Here is a 22137-nt window from a genome sequence, read left to right as displayed (position 1 = left end):
TGAAGTACTGTTTATGTGCAAAAACTATCTACTGCAAATAGCCAGTATGTATAATGTGCACAGATTATACAAAAACAAAAAATCACCAAGGAAAGACAAACACTAGACATGTGTTACACATGTTGTTGTTCAACAATTGCTGTCTAGTGAACTCATGCAATTTTTAAGTCACCAAGATTTCCCTAAGCGCTGGTATTACAATCTAAGAAAACCCTCTACAACAGCCTATTCCATATATTCTATATACTATTATCAAAAGCAGTAATTCCATAAATGAAGCTGGAAGCTCCTCTGCTATTGACAAGGCAGAATATTTCTAAGATCATTCTTCTGCATCTATTCTAAGACAGGCAACAGGAATACAAAAGGTTATGCAGTTACCAGACATTATTGACAGTCCCAACACAAGACAGTGTGTCAGGTAAACAGAACTACTTCTAAGAACCACTTCTTAAAGCCTTATTTCAAAGTGTCAGCATATCTGTCCTGTGTTAATTGGATTAAATCTAATTGGTTAATTTTTGTAAAAGATTATACATAGGACTTACATGATGCAAAGGATCTGTTATACCTAGGATACCCATGTTGTGCTGATCTGTGATAACCTATTCAGCTGGCTATTCTTACCACAGCAGATCTGTTCTTCTGCTCTGTCATCACATCTGATGCATTTCAACTCTGCAGTGTGTGAATGACTGTTTGCACATTCCTGAGAGAGCCTGCCTTTCTGCATTCATGACATCCTCATAAGTTTCAGTTTGGATTAGTAAATGTCATGTTACCACTCATAGGACATGATCATTTCATATCCCTTGATGGTTCCAGAACAGCTTAGCATACCACTTTTTCCCTGGTCAGAGAGTTAAAGGAACAGAATGTCATAAAAATAACAAAAATCATTCTCAATACTACAGAGGGGAAGGTTTATGAGCAAGCAAGCATTTTTAGTATTTGTAAAATTTCCAAATTAAATGTCTTCAAGAACCACATAGCTCAAATGTTGCAATGATGGTAGAGATCACTTGCTTTAAAAAAAGTATATTCAAAAACACAGAAATTTTAAGGGAATTTAACTTTGAAGGTCATTTTAAAGGCTAGCAAAATAAAACAGTAATCCTGTTTCAGTGATTGAATACTTTCATACTCATTTTTCATTTTTCTTTTAGCATAATCCTCACAAAGAAGTAAGAACTGGTAAACCTTATCAGCATTAAGAAAAATAGGCTTCTGACAGTACAGAACATGAAGCTATGCAATCTGATGTTAAATCTACTCATGATATTCCATTATTTCAGCTACCTTTGACTTATTTGCAACTTTCTGAATAATTTCTCTGAAAACAGACTGAAGTTCTATCACATTTATTAAAAGTACACAAACCCCTTTTCCTGTAAGGAAACAAAAAGCATAAAAATCCATGTCTGCTAAATTATGAATCAGAACATATTAATTAGGAAGAAATTATATATGTGTAAGCTTAAATAGAAAAAATATAGATATAAGGACAAAAAAAAATTAAAAAAGAGACCTTACCCACTGTACTGTTAATGTATGAAGAAGATACAGGAAGTACAAACCTCTTGGGATACAACCATGCTGTTAAGTCTCTTTAATGGGAAGCAGGAAGAGGAAGAAGGATGTACACAACAAGAAATTAAAGAATATCTTTCTTAGAGGGATTTTAAAATTAAGAACAAGAAACATATTCATTGCAGTTTATAGGCATTCTGCAAACCCTGTGTATTTATCAAACACAGCACAAGCCACCTGGTTAAGTTCCTGTGTTATTTCCTTGTCAGGAATGTAATGAAATTACAACATGTGATAAAGATGCTGCTGCCAGTCAGTCCTACACTGCAGAGAGTTCTCTCCCACAACAAGCTTGGGAAAGGGGGCATGCCACCCTGTTCAGATTTCAGGGAGAAGTATGAAGCAAAGTAATACATGTGGCTCAAATATTAACAGTACTTAGATGGTAAGATTGGTTTCTTTTCTTTCATTCTTGACAGGAGAAAAACACTATTTTCATTTCAACACACTGAAAACCACGTATTGTGTTTTACCTCACCAGTTTTCATGGAACATTTCCTGCCCACTTTCTCTACACTGTGAGGAGAATGAATCACTGGCACTCAGACCTTATTTTGACCCTTCACATGGGCAGGGCTGAAGATCTGCTCATGTAGAAAGAAAAGATTTAAACAGCAAGGAAGTCGCAGGTCAGACTCACCATGTTCTAGCAGGGGCTGCAGAGAAATACTGTGCACAGATTGCCCAGCTATACCTGAGGTGAATGTCTCCTTTCCCAAAAGCTACCCTGAAAAATGCTAGGAAAGTTTTTAAAAAGCATAAACAAAATATAGTTATGGTCACATTGTGCCCATATGTGCATTATGTGCATTTTCTCATAATTGATGCTACCGATAACTTTTACTTCAAACAGAATTGTTAAATATTCTGTCTTTGGACTTTACCATTTTTAACTTCCTTTATTTTATTTTTTCTCTGACTAGAAGATTATATGCACCTCCTAGTATAACTGGATTTATTCGAACTTTCTGACATACACATCTGAGGGATGCTATACACTGGAGCACACTAAGATGGAGCCATTCCTTAACATTTGGATTTCAGGCAACTGAATTTCAGTCTTAATGTCTGTTTCATGTATACCAGCTACACATTGCATGAAAGTAATCCATGCACTTCTGCCTCACAACAAATAAAATTACAGTCTCTTCATTAATAATTTCAGAATTTCTGTTTCTTTTGTGACTATTTGTTTAGATCATCCTGCTTGGAAAATTGCAGTGAGACTTTTAATCCTTCTGCTCAGTCAGAATTTAATTAACCTAAAGTCTCAACTCTGCATAACATTTCTAGACTGCTGCTGCTGGAAAACAAAAGTTTCAAAACCAAAATGCACAGAAAAATATATATTTTAATGCATTATAATGAAGTTGCTTTAGGAACTACAGAGGTCTTAATGAAAAGTGAATGAAAAGGAAAGCACTGAAATCAATGGAATTGTTGGAATTAGCATGTCAAGCTTAGACCTGCAGTCAATTCATGTAACAAAGTAAGCTGAACAGGCGTGGCAAAAACAGTGTTTAGCTGGAAACACAGCAAATTTAGAATAAAAGGCAAGCGGTCCTTCAGCCCTATGAAAAATGCCAAAGGAAAAGAAGTACCTGGAAAGTTCATCACTCTGTAAGAACATGGCTCACTGAGCAATTTCAAACCATGAAATAACACTGTATGTGTATAACAAATAATCTAGCCTGCGCACTTGTAAGTAATCTAACTAAAAACGTTTAGCCCTCTTATGCTCCAACTTCTTGTTATTGCATTTTGCTTCCTGTTAAGCAATGGAGTCAAATAAACAAGTCAGGGTCTGGCTTTATGTATTTGAGGTAAAATGACAAAAATTCCCTTAAAATGCAGATTCTGAAAATGAAGTTCCTCTGGCCAGGAGAGAGTGAACAGAGTATAAAACAGAACTGGAGCCGCTGTCACAGTAGGGTGGACATACCGTCAAACAGCCCATCAGGCTCTGCTCAAACGGCCTCTGGAAGGCTCTGGGGTCTCCACACCAGTCCAGGAGCTCTGTTGCTGCATTATGGAAGTTTGCTGGGTTCTGTAAGTGCTGGAAAGGGAAGGCAAAGCAACATGGTAAATAACATACACAAGGGCTGAATATTCCTTTCTACATCACATAATTATCAAGTCTGGCAACTAGGAACAGCGTGTAATTCAAAAGCAAGACTCAATTGCACAGTGAATGCAAAAAATCCTACTTCATTCTTATTAATGCTTACACCATTCTCTGGCATGACTTCATTAGTTAGAGACAAGCTATAGCTGAAATACCAGAGCTCCCCAAACTCTCTCTCCACAGCACCACCTCTCCCACCTGCAAATCATAGTGGATTCCACTTGGAAATCCAAATTGTCTGAGCCCAAATTAAGGGAACTTTTAGTCTCAGGTTCAATGCCATTGAAGTGTGTTTATGCCCCACTGTTGGGACATACCAGCACAGCACCTTCCAATAATCAAGATTTCCATCTTTGCTGCTGGTCAATGAGGCAAATGTGACAGACTCAGAAATGCCAGTGCCAGGGAGAAGCCCACTCTCTATACCAATCCCTTCCAGGAACCTTGGCTTCTGCTGCTCGAGACATCATCATGAGCAATTAGGGTGATCAGCTTCAGGATCATGAAAAACTGAGGGTTATTTCTTAACTGAAGATGCTTCCACATGCACAGAAGGCATGCAGACATTTCAGAGGGGAACCCTACCTCTCCTGAAGAGGGTGGTAGGATTTTGAAAGGGGGAAAAAAAAAATCTCATTTTGTTTTGAAATTTGCATGGACAATGGATTTTTTTTTTTTCTTGACTATCACATTAATTTCTGCCTTTTTACTGAACAACAGGAAGTCCTGATTTTAGAGGCACTTAATAAACTTACCTAATACTATTGTTCACACTGTCATCCCTCACTGTCTACATGGCCAAAGTATTCCAAAATTTTAGCTGGAGGAGAGGGATGGCACAGAAAAGAAGGAATTTAATTTACAACAGTAATATTGTTACGAAATTCTCCAGTTCTGGTGATGGTAGATGTATCAGTGAAAACTCCAGAAACAAGAAGAAAAGAGAGCATTTAGGAATTGTTGGGTTTTTTTAGGAAGTGGTTTTATAATTCTTGGAATTGCTGAGAAAAATATGAAAATGATATGAGTGTTTTATGTGGGAGGCACAAATCTCAGGGGCATAATTTTTAAAATATATCATTACTTTTAAATCAGTTGCATAATTTGGGAAAACATGACTGCTCATTTCTAAGCATCTGGATCAACTATAATGTTCACAACCTATTTTTTCTCCCTTCATCCCCTCATGCCTGAGTAGCTGCATATATTAACTTCACGACAAATGAAGGGAAAAAAAATTCCTCCCATGGCAGGTTTTCAGGAGTTCCCAGTCTGTGAGCTTTTGGACCACGTTACATTAGATAATTCTTATTCAATGGATGCTCTTGGTCAGAGGCCTTGTTTTAACAAGGGGTGACTGACATGCAGGGCATGGATTTTTAAAACCATAGCAGAATTTGAAAAAGCAGACAGGCATTGTGCAAAGTGGGTTTCTACCTCTGCTCTACCAACACAGATACAGCTCACATTACCAACCAGTGAGAGCTTTACCTAGGCTCCATTTCAGAATTAATCTCTGGCTGATCATATAATTATTGGTGGAGGAGTCAAATGAATGTGTATACAGATGAAAGGCAAGAATCCAAGTGAGTACATGTAAGAAGCCATATTGTAAGGCTTCATGCAAAAAAAAAAAATCCCATGAACAGAGCCAGTAGTTTGGGTTATGAATCTTCCAAGTAAAAGGGAAAAGGATTCTTTTTTGAACTCTTCACTTAAACCACCAGAGAAGTGACTGCCTGACACCAAATCTCTCTGTGAATACAGCTCCTTCCACAGACCACTTTGATCTGCAGGGGAAACAGAAGTTGCTTGAAACCTCCATACAACAGCATGTGTAAGCTCTGCTAATATCAAATACACTATTTCCAGAAGGCAAGAGAGGCACATGAGCTGATGAACAAAATACTGAATGCCTACTGTACTGATAGGACTTAGGTCACAGATCTCTCAGAAGGGAAAAAATAAACCAAACCAAAACCACAGAAACAACATAAAGAAAAATTCACTGAAATCTATGCAATTTTGTATGTGAAATAGTTCTTAGTAACTCTTCTCTCCTTGTGGGAAACGAAATGAATTGAGAGCCACTAATCAAAAGCCCAAGTAAGAGCTACATGATATTTATTCTCACCAGTGTTGCTGCTGCTTGCCAGCTACACACATCTTCTGCTAAAGCTTACAGTGAAATTTCACCACTGAGAAACACACTATACCTGAATGAGAACAATTTTTTTAGATATAGGCTAGCAGATAAAAAGCAGGGCACACCCTTATGCACATGCTTTATTTTCAGTGTAGCACCCCATAAGGGTAATTTGTACTTATTAGAACACCACTGAAAAGCAGTATTTTTTTTTCCTAGATTAAAGTTTCAACATGTGTTAAACTTGCAATTGCTATGGCAGAAAAGGCTCCTTCTACTTGCCTGCACCAAGGTAGGGGTGACCTCAATGACTTGGTTTTAACTTTTTATTCTGTAACCCTCCAGCAAGTTATTTCACTGCATCAGGACTCACCCCTGAGGGACACTATCAGAACCCACTTAAATCCAGAGGGGATACTGAAATCCTGACTTGCTAAATGCAACTGCCTCACTGAAATTTGGGGAGAAACTCACTGGGCAGGATCAGCAATTCTGTTAGTTCCATCACAGACTAAAATCTCCAAACAAAACACAGGAAAAAGTCAGAATACCAGGGGTCCTGCCTCTATTTGAGTAGTTTACAGGATGAGATAAAAGCTGGTCTCGAGGACATTTCTTGCAATGTTGCACAGAATTCTGTCTGGGACATATTTCTCACAGCTTTCTGACTTTCTAAATAATTTTAAATTCAGGTTCTCCTCCAGTTTTTCTTTTACACATTCAAAGGCTAAGGCTACTTTTGTGGAAAACAAACAGAACATTCAGCATGAACCAAAGCATGAAGGCAGGTGCAATTCCTTCCCTCAGTTACATAAGAAAACATTCCAAATGCCTGCTGTGATTTTTATTTATTGACAACTTAAACACTGTATGTGGAGCAAAAAGCTCCAGTGTCATTCACATCCTCACAACAAAAAGCCTGCCTGAGAAGAATTTTACATCTACCATACTCATCAAGCAGGAAATAAAGAGATATTCTCAGTTCTCAATCCAAGAACAGAAGTACAAAACAAAGCTTATGCCAGATCCATCCATCAGCTTTGTTGTGAAGCATTTTACATGCATGGCTCTATCCTCTTCAACTGAAATTATTGGCAGCATTTTGAAGAAGCAAGGCATATGTCTGAAGAGTCTTGTCTGAAACTGTGCTTCTTGTAAACAAGGGGAAAAAAATCCACCTCATTAGGAGCTGGTTTAGACAAACATGACAATGAACCAGATCTGGGTAAAACACATCTTGGTGTATCTATCTTCAAAGCTGCTAGTGAAGGGCCACCTAACAGCACCATGCTTGCAAGCAATGATGTTTTCAGCAAGTGGAGAGGATTTGTATGAATAAAATCTGAAGCAAAAATGAACAAAGCCAATGAACTGAATGAAACAGTTATTTACCAGATTGCTTTCAGTATAATTTGCTTTTCAGAAGACTATTAGCAAAACATGACAATTTCTATAATTGAAAAAACTTCGAAGATTTTCAGTCTAATCATTTATAACACCTCTAATCTAATATTCTCTTAGCCTGAATAGAACAGAAATCACAGAAATACTTGATGCATGTGAGCATATCATTATTGTGGGGATCACCAGGTGATGCTCTGAAGAGAGAGTCTGAGTCTCAGAGTCATATTTGATCTTGGAAGGGATCTCTTGCTCTTTGTAGCTACTCAATTAACAGTCTGGTGTAGGGGAATAAAGAGAACAGCAGAAGACTTTGCTATCCATTTTACTATCTCCAAAGAAGAGTGAACTGTACCAGCAAAGTCCTTTTCTGAGGACTGCTGACACTTGAGCTGGATTCCAGGGAAGATGGGAACATCTACTGCTGCTCATGATCACCTCTGGCTTAAAACACTCTATTTACCTAAAGAACAGACCACCTTTGTAAATTTGTGTGGACATACTGGCAGAGGATGCAGGTCCAGTAGGACCCAAGTTCACAGATTCCACTGCAACTGTGTGTGTGCCCACTCCATGGTTTACTGCTCTGTCATCAATGACAGTGTTGAGAGTTACATACAACAGCTGACATGTGGCAATTTTTGGTCCCAATGTTTCAAAATACAGCCACCCATTGAAATTGTTACTCCCTTGCAATCAAACAGTGATCAGAAAGTCTTGATATACAATAAAAACTCTGCAATGGGCACAAAAATATAAGCTTCATTCCACATATGAGTTAAATTCCCTTTTGAGTTAAAAAAGTATATATAATTAAGACCTTATTTAGAAGGATACTAAAGGAAATTGAGTACTCTCTGGGTTGGTGGGTGAAAAGTGGATGAAAACCACTTCCTGCCACCCAAGATTCACTATGATTTTGGAGACTGAAGCCAATTACCCACATTAAAACATGGCAATGATGATGGCCTTATCCTCTCTAAATATAAACTTTTCTACACTTGTGCACCTTAGACAGAACAGTCTAGTAAGCAATGCAAGAATATCAGTCAAAATTAAGAACACTTACAGAGGTTTAATATTATCTCACATCAAGAAATGTGAACGTGATAGCAACGGTATGGAAAATGAATCATTTAAACATGAAATCCATATGTTCCTCTCTGCTGCTATAGAAAAAAAATGTTGAAGTTCAATTTACAAATGACATATCTAGTGGAGGGTTTTTTCACTCTTTTCTGTGGAATACATCAGACTGAACACAGAGACCTAATTTGCCTCAATTTAACCTATTCAAAATGAGATGTCATGCAGTAAGTTTTTGAGCAGCAAACTGCTTAACTATGCTAAACAAGTTATTGCATTTATTTACGTGATGTCGCAGCAAATTATGAAGGCTGACTCAAGTTGTGTGTTTGTTTTGCCGAGTTACGTCTGCTCTGTGTCTCACTCCTTGATTTAATTGAACTGCTGAAGATAATATAACTTATCACACAGACATTATGCCATGTTGTAGATTCTAGGTTAATTAACAGTAGCCTACAGTCACTGAATTTCTCACATGGTTAGCCACTTGGACCCTGTCTACTGTCTAGCTTCACTAATCAACGAGTCTGGGAATTTTACATCAGCGACACAAAACACTGGCAACACAGGGAGCTTTTCAGTGCACAGAAAAAGAGAGCACAGAGAGATGTAGGTAGCCTTTTCTTTGCTCTGAAATTAACCCTTTCCTACACACCATGTGGCAAGGCTGTATGCTTGGCAAACATTCTGGTCCATCAGCTGGGGAGAGTGAATCCAGGAGGCAGCTGTTCTCCTGCAGGACAGAAAGCCTGGGCTGCTGTTCCACAGGCACTGGGGGCTGCCAGCCCTAGAAGGCTCCTGCCCCCCTCTGCCTTCTCCTGCTTCTCCCCTGCACAGCACAGGAGGACACAGGCCTGCCTGCATGGTAAATTAGCCCCATTCTGCTCTAACCATCTGAGCTGCCCTGGCCCTCCAGGATGGCAGGCAAGGCAGGTCCTTGAACCTTAGCACTAGCAGGGGAGACAGCAGCAGTGTGAGCCACTGCAGGGGAGGCCCTTCAGGAGCCCATGGGAATGGGCACATGTTACAGCATGGCATTTTTCCACACCAACACTAGTCTGAAGCTGACCTAAATCCTAGGGCACATGTTGTTGGTGATGCTTAGTCTTATGGCAGGTTGTCTCTGTGAGCTTCCTTGCCCAAACATGAACTTCCCAGCACTTTCAGTGCCTCAGAACACACTTGCTGTTCTGACTGTCATCTAACCTCCCAAATGCAGACTTTCAGTCACCACTCACAGTGAGATCCCCTATGTGACCACACAATCATTAGACCTGACTCAAAGAACATGGCAGCAAACAAAAGGTAGGGCTGGGAAGGTACCAGGACTCTGCTCTCAGCAGCAGCTTTGGATTAAATGCATGGTGGAACTTCTCCCAAAGGTGGAGCTGTATCATCAATGTAAGAGGATGACACAGTTAAGTTCACAGCATAAACACTTCTCCTGCCTCACAACACCCTCCTTTAAAAAAAAATACTTTCAATTATTTCAAGCCAGATAAATATTTTGTTATTAATATTCCTCATTTTTCTACATAAACATAATGCATACAAAGAAAAGTTCCAAAAGGAAGCATGGATTTTTAGTGTTCTGATATTGTACATATTTATTCTTGAGGTAATCCAGCTAAGTTTAGACAACAGGTTCATCTGTATGCTCTCAAAACTTTCCAAAAGGTCCAGAATTTCAAGCTACATAAAACCCAGCCCTATCTCTTCCAAACTATGAGGCCAGATACTCTGCATGACATAAATTTTGTATACATTTGAAATGCCTGTGAAACTCTCAAGTTCACATGACCTGCTTGCTATTTTCAGCTGCAAGCATGCAGATTTTCAAGCCTTTCTTGACAACAATGGAAATGAAAATCTCATATGGTTGTAATTCTATTAGTTTAATAACAAAACTGTAAACACAGCTATCAAAATTGATATATAAAAGTAAGTATACTCAAAATTATAAATGCAGAACCTATAATTCCTTTGGAGCTAAACTGATTGATAACGTGTGGTGAAGGAGCTGACCTGCTTCACTTGTGGTGATGGAGCTGACTCCATCAGTACTTTTCTAACTCTGGTGTTAGAAAAGAGTATGGTGTATCTCACTCTGACCCTTGAGCTGGGATTTGGTGGCCAGGTGCTTTGGCAGATTCTGCCAGGCAATTCAGACTATTTTTTGTCCATCTTAATGCTCATCCCGACATGTCTGCAGTCATGTGTAATGAAAATGCACTTATGTGCTGAAGAGGGGCAAATAGAGGAGTAGGGAAGAATGGGACCTGGAAGAGGAAGGGCAGAAAGAACAGGCAGAGGTTACATGCCCATCAACTGAAACAACTGGGAGCAGAACTACTGTGCTCCTGCTCGTGGGGCAAAGGGTGTTCAGCTCCCAGAGGACAACTAATCACCTCTCTTAGGACTGTAAATAGGATTCCTGGTCAGACACCCTTGACAGAGCATAACCACAGGGAGACAGAGCTGGTCTCTCTGTTACTCAGTGCACAGGTACACTGCTACCAGACCTGAATTTGATGGCTCATTCAGCGCCATAAGACCTGCAAATCAGCAAGAGCCATTTGCTTTAATACATTCATGGAGCCTTTATTACTCCAAACCCTGAGCAAGCTCTGTGAATGAGCCCAACCCATGAGCCTGTCTCCCCTCCTATGCAAAGGTCTCTGCTTCAGATCCCCATCCACCACTGGCTGCCAGAAAGCTCAGGTATGGAAATACAGGACAACACTACCCAAGAACACACTTTAAATGTAAAAAATGACATGACCTGAAATAGGTGGTTTCTCCATCTTTATTTTTTTACTGTCAACAGTGATTATGCACACCTTGCCCTATCCACAAGCAGCCGTACTCAGTAAATTAAAAACTCATCTGCAATCAATATTCAAAACAAATGGTCTTTTTCATGAGGCTAGAGGGGAGCACTGAGCTCTTCACTGTCTTTTGGGAGTGTGATTTTTGTTTATCTGGATATGGGTATAGATAGTTCAATTCTCTACAGTCCTTTTCAATATCAAAGACTGTTTTATTTAGCAAAAAATTAAAAGGCTCAAGCTGTGCACTTTGCATTCAGATAATCCCCCCTCCCAATTTTGTGTTTGTGAGATTGAGAGATCCCTAATTAATAGAATTATCTTGCACTTACATGGCTCATTCCATCGGAGGCTTTATAAATATTTTATTAGGCTCACATTTTGAGAGGCACTAGATATACTAATAGAGAGAGATTAAGACCATGTTAGCCATTCCTACTTATGAAAAACCAAACAAACAGAGTCACCTTTGCCCCCTTTGTCCATTGCAGCTTCTTTTTCAAAACTAAACAAATAGTGAGCAATGACCAGCACCTCTGTCAGATGTTTTAACATCAAGAAAATACTGTGCAAGATCACATGCTAAACAAATGAGAAAAAGAAGAAATAAAAATATGAGCATCGCTGAACTGAAAAAATCCCAAGCTATTCAGTTATGAACTGTAAGGAAACAAAATCTATATTAATGCAGATTTTAATTGATGCTTCTCTCATACACTTTTAGTATAAAGTGTGTGTATAATTCAGTACTGATTGCAGAAAAGGTGAATGCCTGGTAATTGAGCAGCCCTGTTCTGCTGCCTGGATCTCCTGTGCCATGAGTTTTGTGAGGATGATTGCACATCTAGATGCATGTGCTGGAGCAAAGGAAAGATACTGCAACCTTGGCTTGTCCATTAGTTTTACAGAAGTGTAAGGAATGGATTTAACATCTGATCCTCAAGAACTATACATAGAAGCCAGAAGAGCTGAAACAAGAATCATTCCTTAACTCTGCTGATCAGAACTGCAACATTGTCTTTGTGACTGCACTGTGTTTATGATATACTTCGATAAAACTTTATGTTAATTAAGGGAACATGCGGCAAATTAAACTCCTTTAGTCACAACCTACTGTTCCACCCACCCTCCCCTGCTCATGAGGAAACTGTGACTTGGGGGCCCCTAAAGGCTGTGATCAGATCTGGCTGAAGATGGAAATGGGGCAGACTAATGGCAGTGTGTCTTCATGTTCATCTCCTGATTGCTGGTGCAGGCTTTGCACCTTCCTTACCCCCAAGATACTGCTATGATGTCAGCTGAGAGCAGTGGAAACACTATGGTTTGCAAAGATTCCACATAATCAGAGGGGTCAGAAGTATTTTTCCTTAAGCATTCCCAAACTGATTTTATGGGATAAAAGTCAAAAGACAAAGGTACAACTGTTTGCTCTTTCTCCAAGGCCATGCTCAGTCATGCAAGGCTCCAGTCTCTCTTTAGATTTGTAATTACAGCTCAACAGAATTATGAAATCAGTTTGCCTAACCAGTTCACTTGCTCTTCTTGGCAAGTGAAACAACCCATTTTCCATTAGTATCTCCCTATTACACCATGCCAGCATGAGATGTCTCTGTGTGACTACAGCAACAATCCTCAGGCTTCTTCAGCCTTAGCAGGCATTCCACTTCACTCCAGCAGGCATTGCAAGGATACAGGAGTTTCTTCTCAAATGCCCTCGTGACTTTCAGTCAGTAGTTTCAGTCCTAAATATCTCAACATATCAAGGAGTTAATTTTCTCCAAGCAGTGCCCATAGTCTTTCTCTTAGAATACCACTGCACTATTAGAATAATGTTTCATGATTACAATAATAGTTACATAAATTGGTAATGGCTTTTATTGATAAAAATAGGCTTATTTGTTCTAGACTTGCTTACCTGCTGTAAGGTAAGAACATCTACTTTCATAATGTGTTTTAGCAGAAGATTAGGTGAAGGACTCAGCAAAGTGGGGTGTCTACATAAATACTTCTGTGCTGTAAACCATTTCACAACTTTAGGTATGTATCACCTCATGAAAAGTTTGGGTCAGTGGTTTTCTTTCATGCAGTTCTTACCTTACCAAGGTGTTTCAAGGACATTAAAGAAGTATTACATCACCCCTTTACTGGAAAATTATTGTCAATAGTGCCTTCTTTAAAAAGAAGTAACACCACCTAAAAGTATAAAATGAGTTGATGGCAAGGGGGAAAAAAAGGCACCAATTCCTCTGATATATGTACTGAATTAAATTTTTAAAATTAATTAAAATAGCTATATTTATTAATTTTCTAAATTTCAGATTAATAAATTCACTGATTTTGAAAAATATCTACTAGTCTTCAGTATATCCTGTTGAACAGCAGCACATTTGTTGGACATACTTTGTTTTGCAATTAATTTTTTTTTACTCATTTGAGTAATTTACTTACTTACAGAGCTTTTTATAGCACTTTTAATCAACTGATCTAATCTTTATTATTTTAATCTCTTAATCTATGCAGAGATAAAATCTCAAGGTGACTACTTAAAATGATGACTACACAAACTGCTACCACAGTGGAAGATGTAAAATTCTCATGACCTCTTCTCACAGGTCCTACCAGCCAGTAAGGCATTACTGAGATATTTGCAAATCAAAAGGAAAAATGCTTCCCCAGACAGTTTTTCAATTACAAAACTGCCCACAGCACCTGCTGTGTGACCTGCCCACGTACAATTTGTTACTGCACAGAGGAGTGAAGGAATGAAAGGAAAGAAGGAGTGAAAAGACACCAGTGAAAAGACTTTTCCTTCAGGAGATGATGGCAGAGGCCTGCACAGCTGAAGGGTCTTGTTATTAACAGCACTTTGGCCACTATGACTCATTTGAAAACACCTACTTTTACAAATGGTAAAAAACTTATGTGCAAACTCTAAGCCACAGCTCTATGGATTTGCTGTTGCACACAACAGGAGCAGCTCAAGTAGCAAGTACATATGTTGGAAGGAAGATCCAGAAACGGCAGGACACAAGTCAGAGATGTCACCATCTGTGTCACACTTTCACTGCAGAGCTTGACCCAGCTGCTGACAAAAAGGACTTCCTATGCTCATCTGACACCAAGGTGGCATCATGGACTCCACTTACAGATCCCTAGAATTTTCAAATATTCTTCCTTATTTATCCAAAAAATTTTAAACCACAGGCCAGATTAATTTGCTGCACAGGAAAGGATAAAACTATCCCAAATCCTACGGGTTCTGGAGGTTTTCTGACTGAGTTTAAAATGTGGATTTTCCATTTTGAAATGGAAATCCTGAGGATACTAACACAACTAATATTAAGAGTAATAACACCCCAGCCCTCAAGGACAGGTGCTGCAGTAAAGCAGCAGAACTGGGAATGGGCAAAGGGAAGCTGCACAATTTTACCAATCCACCTCACATGATGGGTTATATTCCACCCACTGGAACCCTGTCAGATAAACAAACCAGCCAAATACTGCAAACAAGAAGGTGCTCTCTTCCCCCTCCCCACCAGAAATGCTTTTAGCACATTGCCTCTTTGCTCCTTCCCTTGCAGCTTCCTTACCAGGATGCAGGATCTAATGAGCAGGAATGTTGACTGACAAGTCTCTAAATGGACTAGAGGAGCCAGGAAAGCTGGTCTGCTGTCAGTTTTTCCTAAACATACTTTAGTCTAGCAGAGGAATATCCCAACAGACTGAGCAGAAATACAGACAAAGAACTTGTGGCTATAGGCCTCAGAAAGATAGATACCCAAAAATGTAGCTACTAACACAACACTGACGGACCATTCAACCAACAAACTGTAACACTTGAGCCCCATCAAATGTCTTATTAAGGAAAAGGTCTTTTTCCCCTTTAGCCTTGTTATTTCACATTTAGCTGCTAAAACCCCTGTAACACTTATATAGAAAAAAAAAGTATATTCTACATAAATGCACTCTTCATAAGAATAGTTTTAATTTTCAAAGTTCTTCAAGAATGAAATTTTTATTAAACTACTATGGGCAGTTTTTTAAGCACAGGCAAATGAAAAGAAATGGGAAGCATTTTTCCTTTTATTAAAATCCTTTCAGCTGTAATTTCATACCAGTCCTTGGTAACCAGTCCAAAATACACTAAAAATGACACGTTTAGGACTGCTTAGCATTTACATGAGTTTGCAACAACAACACTGAAGAGCAGAAGAATTAGTTCAAACACTTCAGCGCTTAAAAACAGTTATGTAAACATACAAAGAAGTCTTTTTCCTCTGAATTGCAAGCTACCAAAAACCTAGCTGCTGAGTGATGAAAGAAATGGGCTTGCTTGTTTCCAATCTGAGCAAGAAAATATCAACACAAACACACAGCAATTACAACTTTTAGCATATCTCTCTGAATGGCTGGGTCGGCACTAAAAAGCATTGCTAGGCAGCAATTCAGCAAGCCTTCTGGAAGGAAAGAGGGGAGAAATGCTAATGGGTTTCTGGAAATCAGCTGTGTGACGTGTGTCTCCAATTGCGTGGTGATCCTGCACCATTTGATGATACAGCTCAGTGTGCCCTGATGTACCATGACACAAGCAGCAGAACCAGCCTTCTCTGTTCCCACCATGATCTAATACTTGTGACACCAGAGAGCCTGTTCACACTTCTCCTTAACCTGTTACTAACATTTCAGCACAGCTTTAGAACAAAGCCTAACAACTGTACTCAGCACAGTGGGAAGATATCACACACCCTTTCTGAAAGGGGCGGCTTCCTTGTAATTTCAATATAGAAAGGGGTTTTTTCATCTACTTCTTTGCAAGAATTTCAGAAGAAACATACAGAAACCTTACAAAACTGACTGACAGCAAACAGAGACACAAAAGGTAGAAGTCCCTAGATTCATAATAGCTCCAAGTTTTTCAAGTAGACCCATTAGAGTAAGAGTAGAGAGATGCTACCCAACCCACTGATTCCCCCTGGCATTTGCTTCTATCACCTAACAAATGCAATGGGCAGCATCTGGTTAAAGCCACACCTCTGGACTGCTCTGAAGAATGCTTTAAGAAACCCAGTCAATTCTTGACTGGGATTTTCTACGCAGCAGGAGGCAAGCTGGCTCCTTGAGAAGGCTGTGCCTGGGCAGCAAGGCAGCACTCAAATTCAGCTCCATGCCTGCCTGAACCAGCTCCTGCTGCCCCACACCTTCACGGACATTGTGCCAGAGCCACCTGAGCCATGAGCAGAAAAACAGAGTATTACTGCAGCCTCAAATATGGCAGGGAATTCTCAGGGGCCATCAGACCTTTGCTCTGCACAAAAGTAATTTTGTGGTTTTGTTTGTATGGACAAAGACTTTAAGAAAAAAGCCTGAACATCCAGCTTCCTCCAGCGTACCCTGAAGAGTCTCCTGTGTCATGACAAACTAATTGCACGTGTTAAGGAAAGCCTGTTACTTTGGCTTTCTCCACTGTACATCAAAAAAGCTATGTTTGATTTTAAAGCACACACACTTACAAATACTAAGGGAATCAGCTACAAAGAGACCACACAAGCTGTTCCAGCCTTCCACAGAAGTCTGGGTTTTTTTAAGCATAAATACACAGCCACCTCTTCAGTTTGCCCTTTCATCTATTCTGAAACACTTCTTAACACACACTTCATTTCCTAACTAGCTGATCATATACAAGTTTTGGGTTTGTAGCTTTAAAGCACTAAAAAAGATGAAGGTAAAACACAACCTTGATCCTGGAACAGAAGTCAGCAAGGATATTGTGGGTGTCTCACAAGTCACAGAGCTGGGAAGAAAGAAGCCTGTCCTGACCCTGTGCTGAAACCTGATCTAGTTAAAGAGGCACATGGATTACCATTTATAGCATTTCTCAGGGGCTGGAGTGAGGGGCAAGGAGGGCTGCAGACAGCTCTCAGTCTGGCTGCAGGAGCCACTGGCTGCCAGCAGAGTTATAAAACTTGCAGATGCTGGGCGCCAAGGAAGGGTGGCTTTCCTCCCCCTGCTGCAGTGCACCTTCCACACCGCTGCTGTGTTAACCACCCCAAAAGCACATGTGTGCTCAGGGGAACAGCAGCACTGTTTGTTCACAGTCTGGGAACAGGGAAAGACCAGAAGAAAAGGCAGACACACTTTTGTCTGCCCCTGCAGTTAATCCCCAGAATAGGTGAAGATAATTTTTATAGCCATGCAAGGTAGTGCTTTGCTCCTAAACTCAACATGCATAGGGCAGTGTGCGGTCCAGCTCTCAATGGGTGAACTGGAAATGACTCTTTCTAGTATTAGCCAGCTAATGGCCTGTCTCAAAGAATAAGGTAATGTCCTCAAGATGGAAATTTATGACCCTGTGACAGAGAGTTGAGTGTCTTCCAAAAAGAGACAGAAACTAACTGCCTTTCTCCACTACAGCAAAGATAACAGCACAAGATTCTCAAACTATGAAAAAGCAAACAGCAGTTTTGATGCTACTTTCATCAACAAAACAAATTCTTTAAAAAAAACAAACCAGTCATTCCTCTCCAACAAAACTACAAGTAGTGCCACTCACACAAAAAAAAGCTTTCTGAGACATATTTTCATTGTTCAGCCACTGTCTTAATTAACTACAGTCTGTCACGAGTTGAAAACAAAAGTTTTCTCCCTCTCTTTTTTTGAGCATAAACAGAAGGGGGGAACCATGAATTCACAAGCATTCCCAAGCAGGATAGCTCCTTTACAGGCATCCTTTGACCTCTGACACAAGCATGCTCCTGGTCTACCAGAAAACCCCAAGCTTTCCTCCTGGATCAAAGAAAACAGAGAGTGCTACACAAATTATGGGCAGCCTGACCTTCCTCCCTTCCCCCTGGCCTTCATCACTGAAGAAATATCCAAGCTGCATATGCAAAACAGCACTAAGTATAAATGAAGTTAGTGGTTTAACTGACAGAGTACCCATTACATAGGCAAAATTATCTCTTTAAAACTTTAAGAAGTGTAATTTGATATTCTCTTATCTAATTAAAATAATATAAATTATGTACAGAAACTGACAGCTCTAGAAAAAGGAGCTGAGCAGCATCCTCCATTTGTCTCCACTTGATGTAAAGGTCTGTTCTTACAGCTAGAAGGTTAAATTGTTCTGCAATTTAACCTTCATTCTTCATCCTATGGGCTAGGATGGCCAAAAAGGACACCAATTTGTACCAGTCAAGGGCATGTTTTTTTTGAACCAGATAGTTGTTCATAAGAAACTGGGATGAAATCCTCAAATTCATATTTTCCTCAGGCCTCTGAAGGGCCATTAGATGCATTAACTTTCACTGCAGAGTGATGAAAGAGAGACACCACAGAGTGAGGATGGATTACCACCAGCAATTCTGCAGGAAAAGATTCCTATTTCTGCTCCTTGACCTATGAACTAGCTTTGTTTGATTCATTCTGAAACTCTCTCTTATAAAGGAAATTTGGAGAGAAAAATCATTATCATCTGGTTTAGGTGTGAACTGTAATCTTTTTCTGTGTCACCCAAAGCATCTCCTGTAAACCCCACATTTCCTGCATTACAACACATTCTAGAAAATGTAAACTTCCACTAATATCTAGGAAAAGCTATAATAATATTATGATGGAAGATTGATGAAACTGAGAAGATAAACATATTCTTATAGAATCAAAGAATATATCAAATTGTAATGGACTTCTAAGCAATAAGGCGGCCAACTTCCTGCTCCTTAGAGGACTACCTAAAATTAAATCATGTGACTAAGGGCATCATCTGGATGTTCCTTGAACTCTGACAGGCTTGGTGCTGTGACCACCTCCATAGGTAGCCTGCTCCAGTGAGTGACCATCCTCTCAGTGAAGAGCGTTTTCCTAATGCCCAGGCTGAACTTCCCCTGACACAGTGTCACTGCATTTTCCTGTGTCCTATTGCTGCTCACCACAGAGACATCAGCACTTCTCCTTGCTTACTTCTCTTGAGGAAGTTGTCCTTAAAGAAATAAATTTAAAAATCCAGAGCTACTCATCCAGTACCACCCCCACACTTATCTTTTATCAGTTCCTTTGATTTAGGGTGCTTGTGTCTACAACACAAATCTATGAACAGAGAAATGCTGTGCTGCTTCAAGAAGCAATATGCATATGTCCTAGGGCACAAGTAGGCAGGCAGGTTTTTAACTTAGCTAACACAAATAAAAAAACTAAAGCAGCAGGACTCTGCTGTGACCTGATCTGACAAACAAACTGCCCATACAACAGTGAAAAATTATTTGGGAACATTATTTCATGGAATAACAAGTTTGTCTTTTTCCAGTGTAATTCAGAAAATTTCAACCAGTCTGAAGAGATGAACTCTGCAGTTCATTTCCTGGATCCAGATGGGATCTTGAAAATATCTGTGTGCAACTTGCATTTTTTTTATGCGCCTGTTTGCTGCATGCATGCATGGATTTAGAGATAAATACAGGAAATATTAACATGACAAACCATTCTCTTGCTCACCTCCTCTAAAAGGACCATTGCTATGAAAACTCTGTTAGGATTGTTGCATGTGCATAAGAACATACATGAGAGGAGAATACACACTGCCTGCAACCCTAGAGAGAAAAGTTCACTGAGAAGGGTAAAACAGGGAAAGACAGTCTCTGCCTCCTTGCCATTGCTCAGTTATAAAAGCATTTGCAAGCACAGTTACAGTGGGGAAATCTGTAAATGAGACATAATTCACTGAAAGGCAGTGGCATGTGAAGAGCCCTTCATCTTCACAAACAGATGCTTCTGAAAATTTTACCTCGCAATCAGAAGTTTTTGCAATCTCCATGCAAACTGATTAAGCAGCACTGTGAGCACTTGGAGGCATGCCAACCATCCAAGTTCTGAGTCTCCAGGCAGTGCAGGTCTCAGGTCAGCTACTGGATTAAAATCAAAACTGGCCCATTGGAACTGTGGATTACTGTGCTCAGAGCACTGGAATGACAGCTGCCCACTGTGACCCTCCAGGGCTGAGCTGGCAGGACAAGCACCACTCTGCTTCCAGCTGAGACAGATTTGTTGCATCTCCAGGCTAAAGAGTTCTTAGAAAGGTGTACAGGAAAGTTTGGCTTTTGAGGTTAATACACCAGCTCTCACAGCAGATACTCTCTTCAATGAGCTTAGTGTGTCCCATTGCTTCCCTCTGAAGGGCAAGGACACTCGTTAAGCAACAGGACACTGTAATATGCAACACGTGGCACACCACACCCAGCCCTCACTCAGCAGCAATGACCTCCACCTTCACTCACCTGTTTTATGCACTGCAGCCGGTCATTGGTCTGCTGTATGTGCCTGTCCATAGAATTCATTTTGATTGTCTCCACTTTCTTCTACCTGAAAGCCATTAAAATCCCTCGATCTGGAAGACAAAAAGGACAATAAAGATCACTGAACACGGTCCATACGCTTCCACCACCTGAACAATTCAACAGAGCTGCTTGCAAGACATCCCTGAGCACACTGTGAGATAAAATAATAATAATAATCCCAGTAACAATGACAGCCTGGCTTTTGCAAGGACAAGGGCATGGGGATTCTTCCTAATCTTCCTCTAAGAGAAAATACCTCCCATAAATATTAAATAAATCAGATACAGCAGAGTATTACATGGCCAAAAATAGTATAAAATGTGTGTCCTGAAGAATATGGATTTCTGGACTGAAAATAAAAGCAACAGGTACATTTTGGACCCTCCTCCAACTAGCAAATCTATTTAATGAGCCCTTGAAATGGCAAAGATGATGGGACAGGAAGGACTGGGATCCACAACACAGCCCAGACTTGAAGAATGACAAATGTCCAGATGTACAACCTAGAATAAATCTATGGAATAGGCCTAATCTTCAGAGCAAAGGGATGCACAGTTCCTGCCTTCTAGAAAAATTGTGTTCATTCAAGTATCTACAGCTGAACAAACTACTTGTTGCTTCTGGAAAAACACGGCCTGTGGTCTTTAGGTCCATCTCTTAACAATGAGCGTGATTTAAGGCAAATTAAACCTTCCTCTAACATTAAAGAAAACTTAGAAAATAAAAATTAAGGCTCAGACTAGTGTTTGGAGTTCATGAACAATGAGTGGGCACAGAAGTATATACCCAAATGCCACCACCAAACTATTTACAACAAACTTTACAGTAGCACAAGCAAGGTCCCAGTCTTGCACAGAAACCTCTGCCTCATGAACCTCTTCAGTGGCACTGAGTCGTTTGTTATTTGGAGCACTGTTCATGACAAAACTGTTTTCCGCTCCCTCCACACACATAAGAGAGAGCAAATTTTTCAGATACTTGTCTGGTTAGAGAAGATGACTGTTCACCACTTCTGGTGCACAACTCAACATCTCTTCAGTTAAACAATTCCAGCACTGTCCATACTCAACCCCCTTGAGAGGAAGATTGTTCCCTGTGGTGGGAACCTTGATTACACAGCTCTCACAATGAGACAGACCCCAGACCACAGATCTGCAGGCATCCCTCACACCCAAACCACCAGAGATTTCTGTACCTAGCTGATAATGTTCTTTGATGGCTCCTGCTGGATTAGACTCAGGGGAAGAAATCTTTCCTGCTAGACAACTAAATGAGGTCTTAGAACAGCAGCTCAAGCTCCCCACCTCCAAGCTCTAGACACAAGAGGGCTCAATAAAGCATTCCTGTCAATAAATTATAATACTTATGGAACAGAAGAGCCAAGTATGCAAGTATTATCTTCTGATTATGCCACTGCCTTCTCAATAGCACGTGCTATCCAAAGGTCCTCTAGCAAATGTAAATTGATGTACTTTATTAAAAGCCAGTTACACAGTCTTATCTGCCTGTAGGACCCCCAGACAGACCTCAGCAGTCATCAAGTTTAATCTCTCAGTGGACAGCAGAGGTATTTATCAAGAGATAAGCTAGCCTAGACATGACAGTACTTCACCAGTGATCCATCTTACAAGCCAG

General features: G+C 40.0%; 1 protein-coding gene across 7 annotated transcripts in view; it reads right to left on the bottom strand.

The window, feature by feature from the left end:
• ZMIZ1 (zinc finger MIZ-type containing 1) overlaps positions 1 to 22137 on the bottom strand; it is a 339116-nt gene that overhangs the window by 136069 nt on the left and 180910 nt on the right. For all 7 annotated transcript variants that reach the window (XM_077183273.1, XM_077183272.1, XM_077183278.1 and 4 more), the window contains 2 exons: positions 20443 to 20552; positions 3533 to 3646 (listed from right to left, as the gene is read on the bottom strand). In XM_077183273.1, coding sequence (XP_077039388.1) covers positions 3533 to 3646; positions 20443 to 20502 — 174 coding nt within the window. In that variant the 5' untranslated portion in view covers positions 20503 to 20552. The remainder of the gene's footprint in view (positions 1 to 3532; positions 3647 to 20442; positions 20553 to 22137) is intronic.

The sequence above is a fragment of the Agelaius phoeniceus genome, chromosome 9 (genome assembly GCF_051311805.1).
Source record: "Agelaius phoeniceus isolate bAgePho1 chromosome 9, bAgePho1.hap1, whole genome shotgun sequence".
In the NCBI taxonomy this organism is placed as follows: domain Eukaryota; kingdom Metazoa; phylum Chordata; class Aves; order Passeriformes; family Icteridae; genus Agelaius; species Agelaius phoeniceus.
This window is presented reverse-complemented; position numbering and strand designations above follow the sequence as displayed.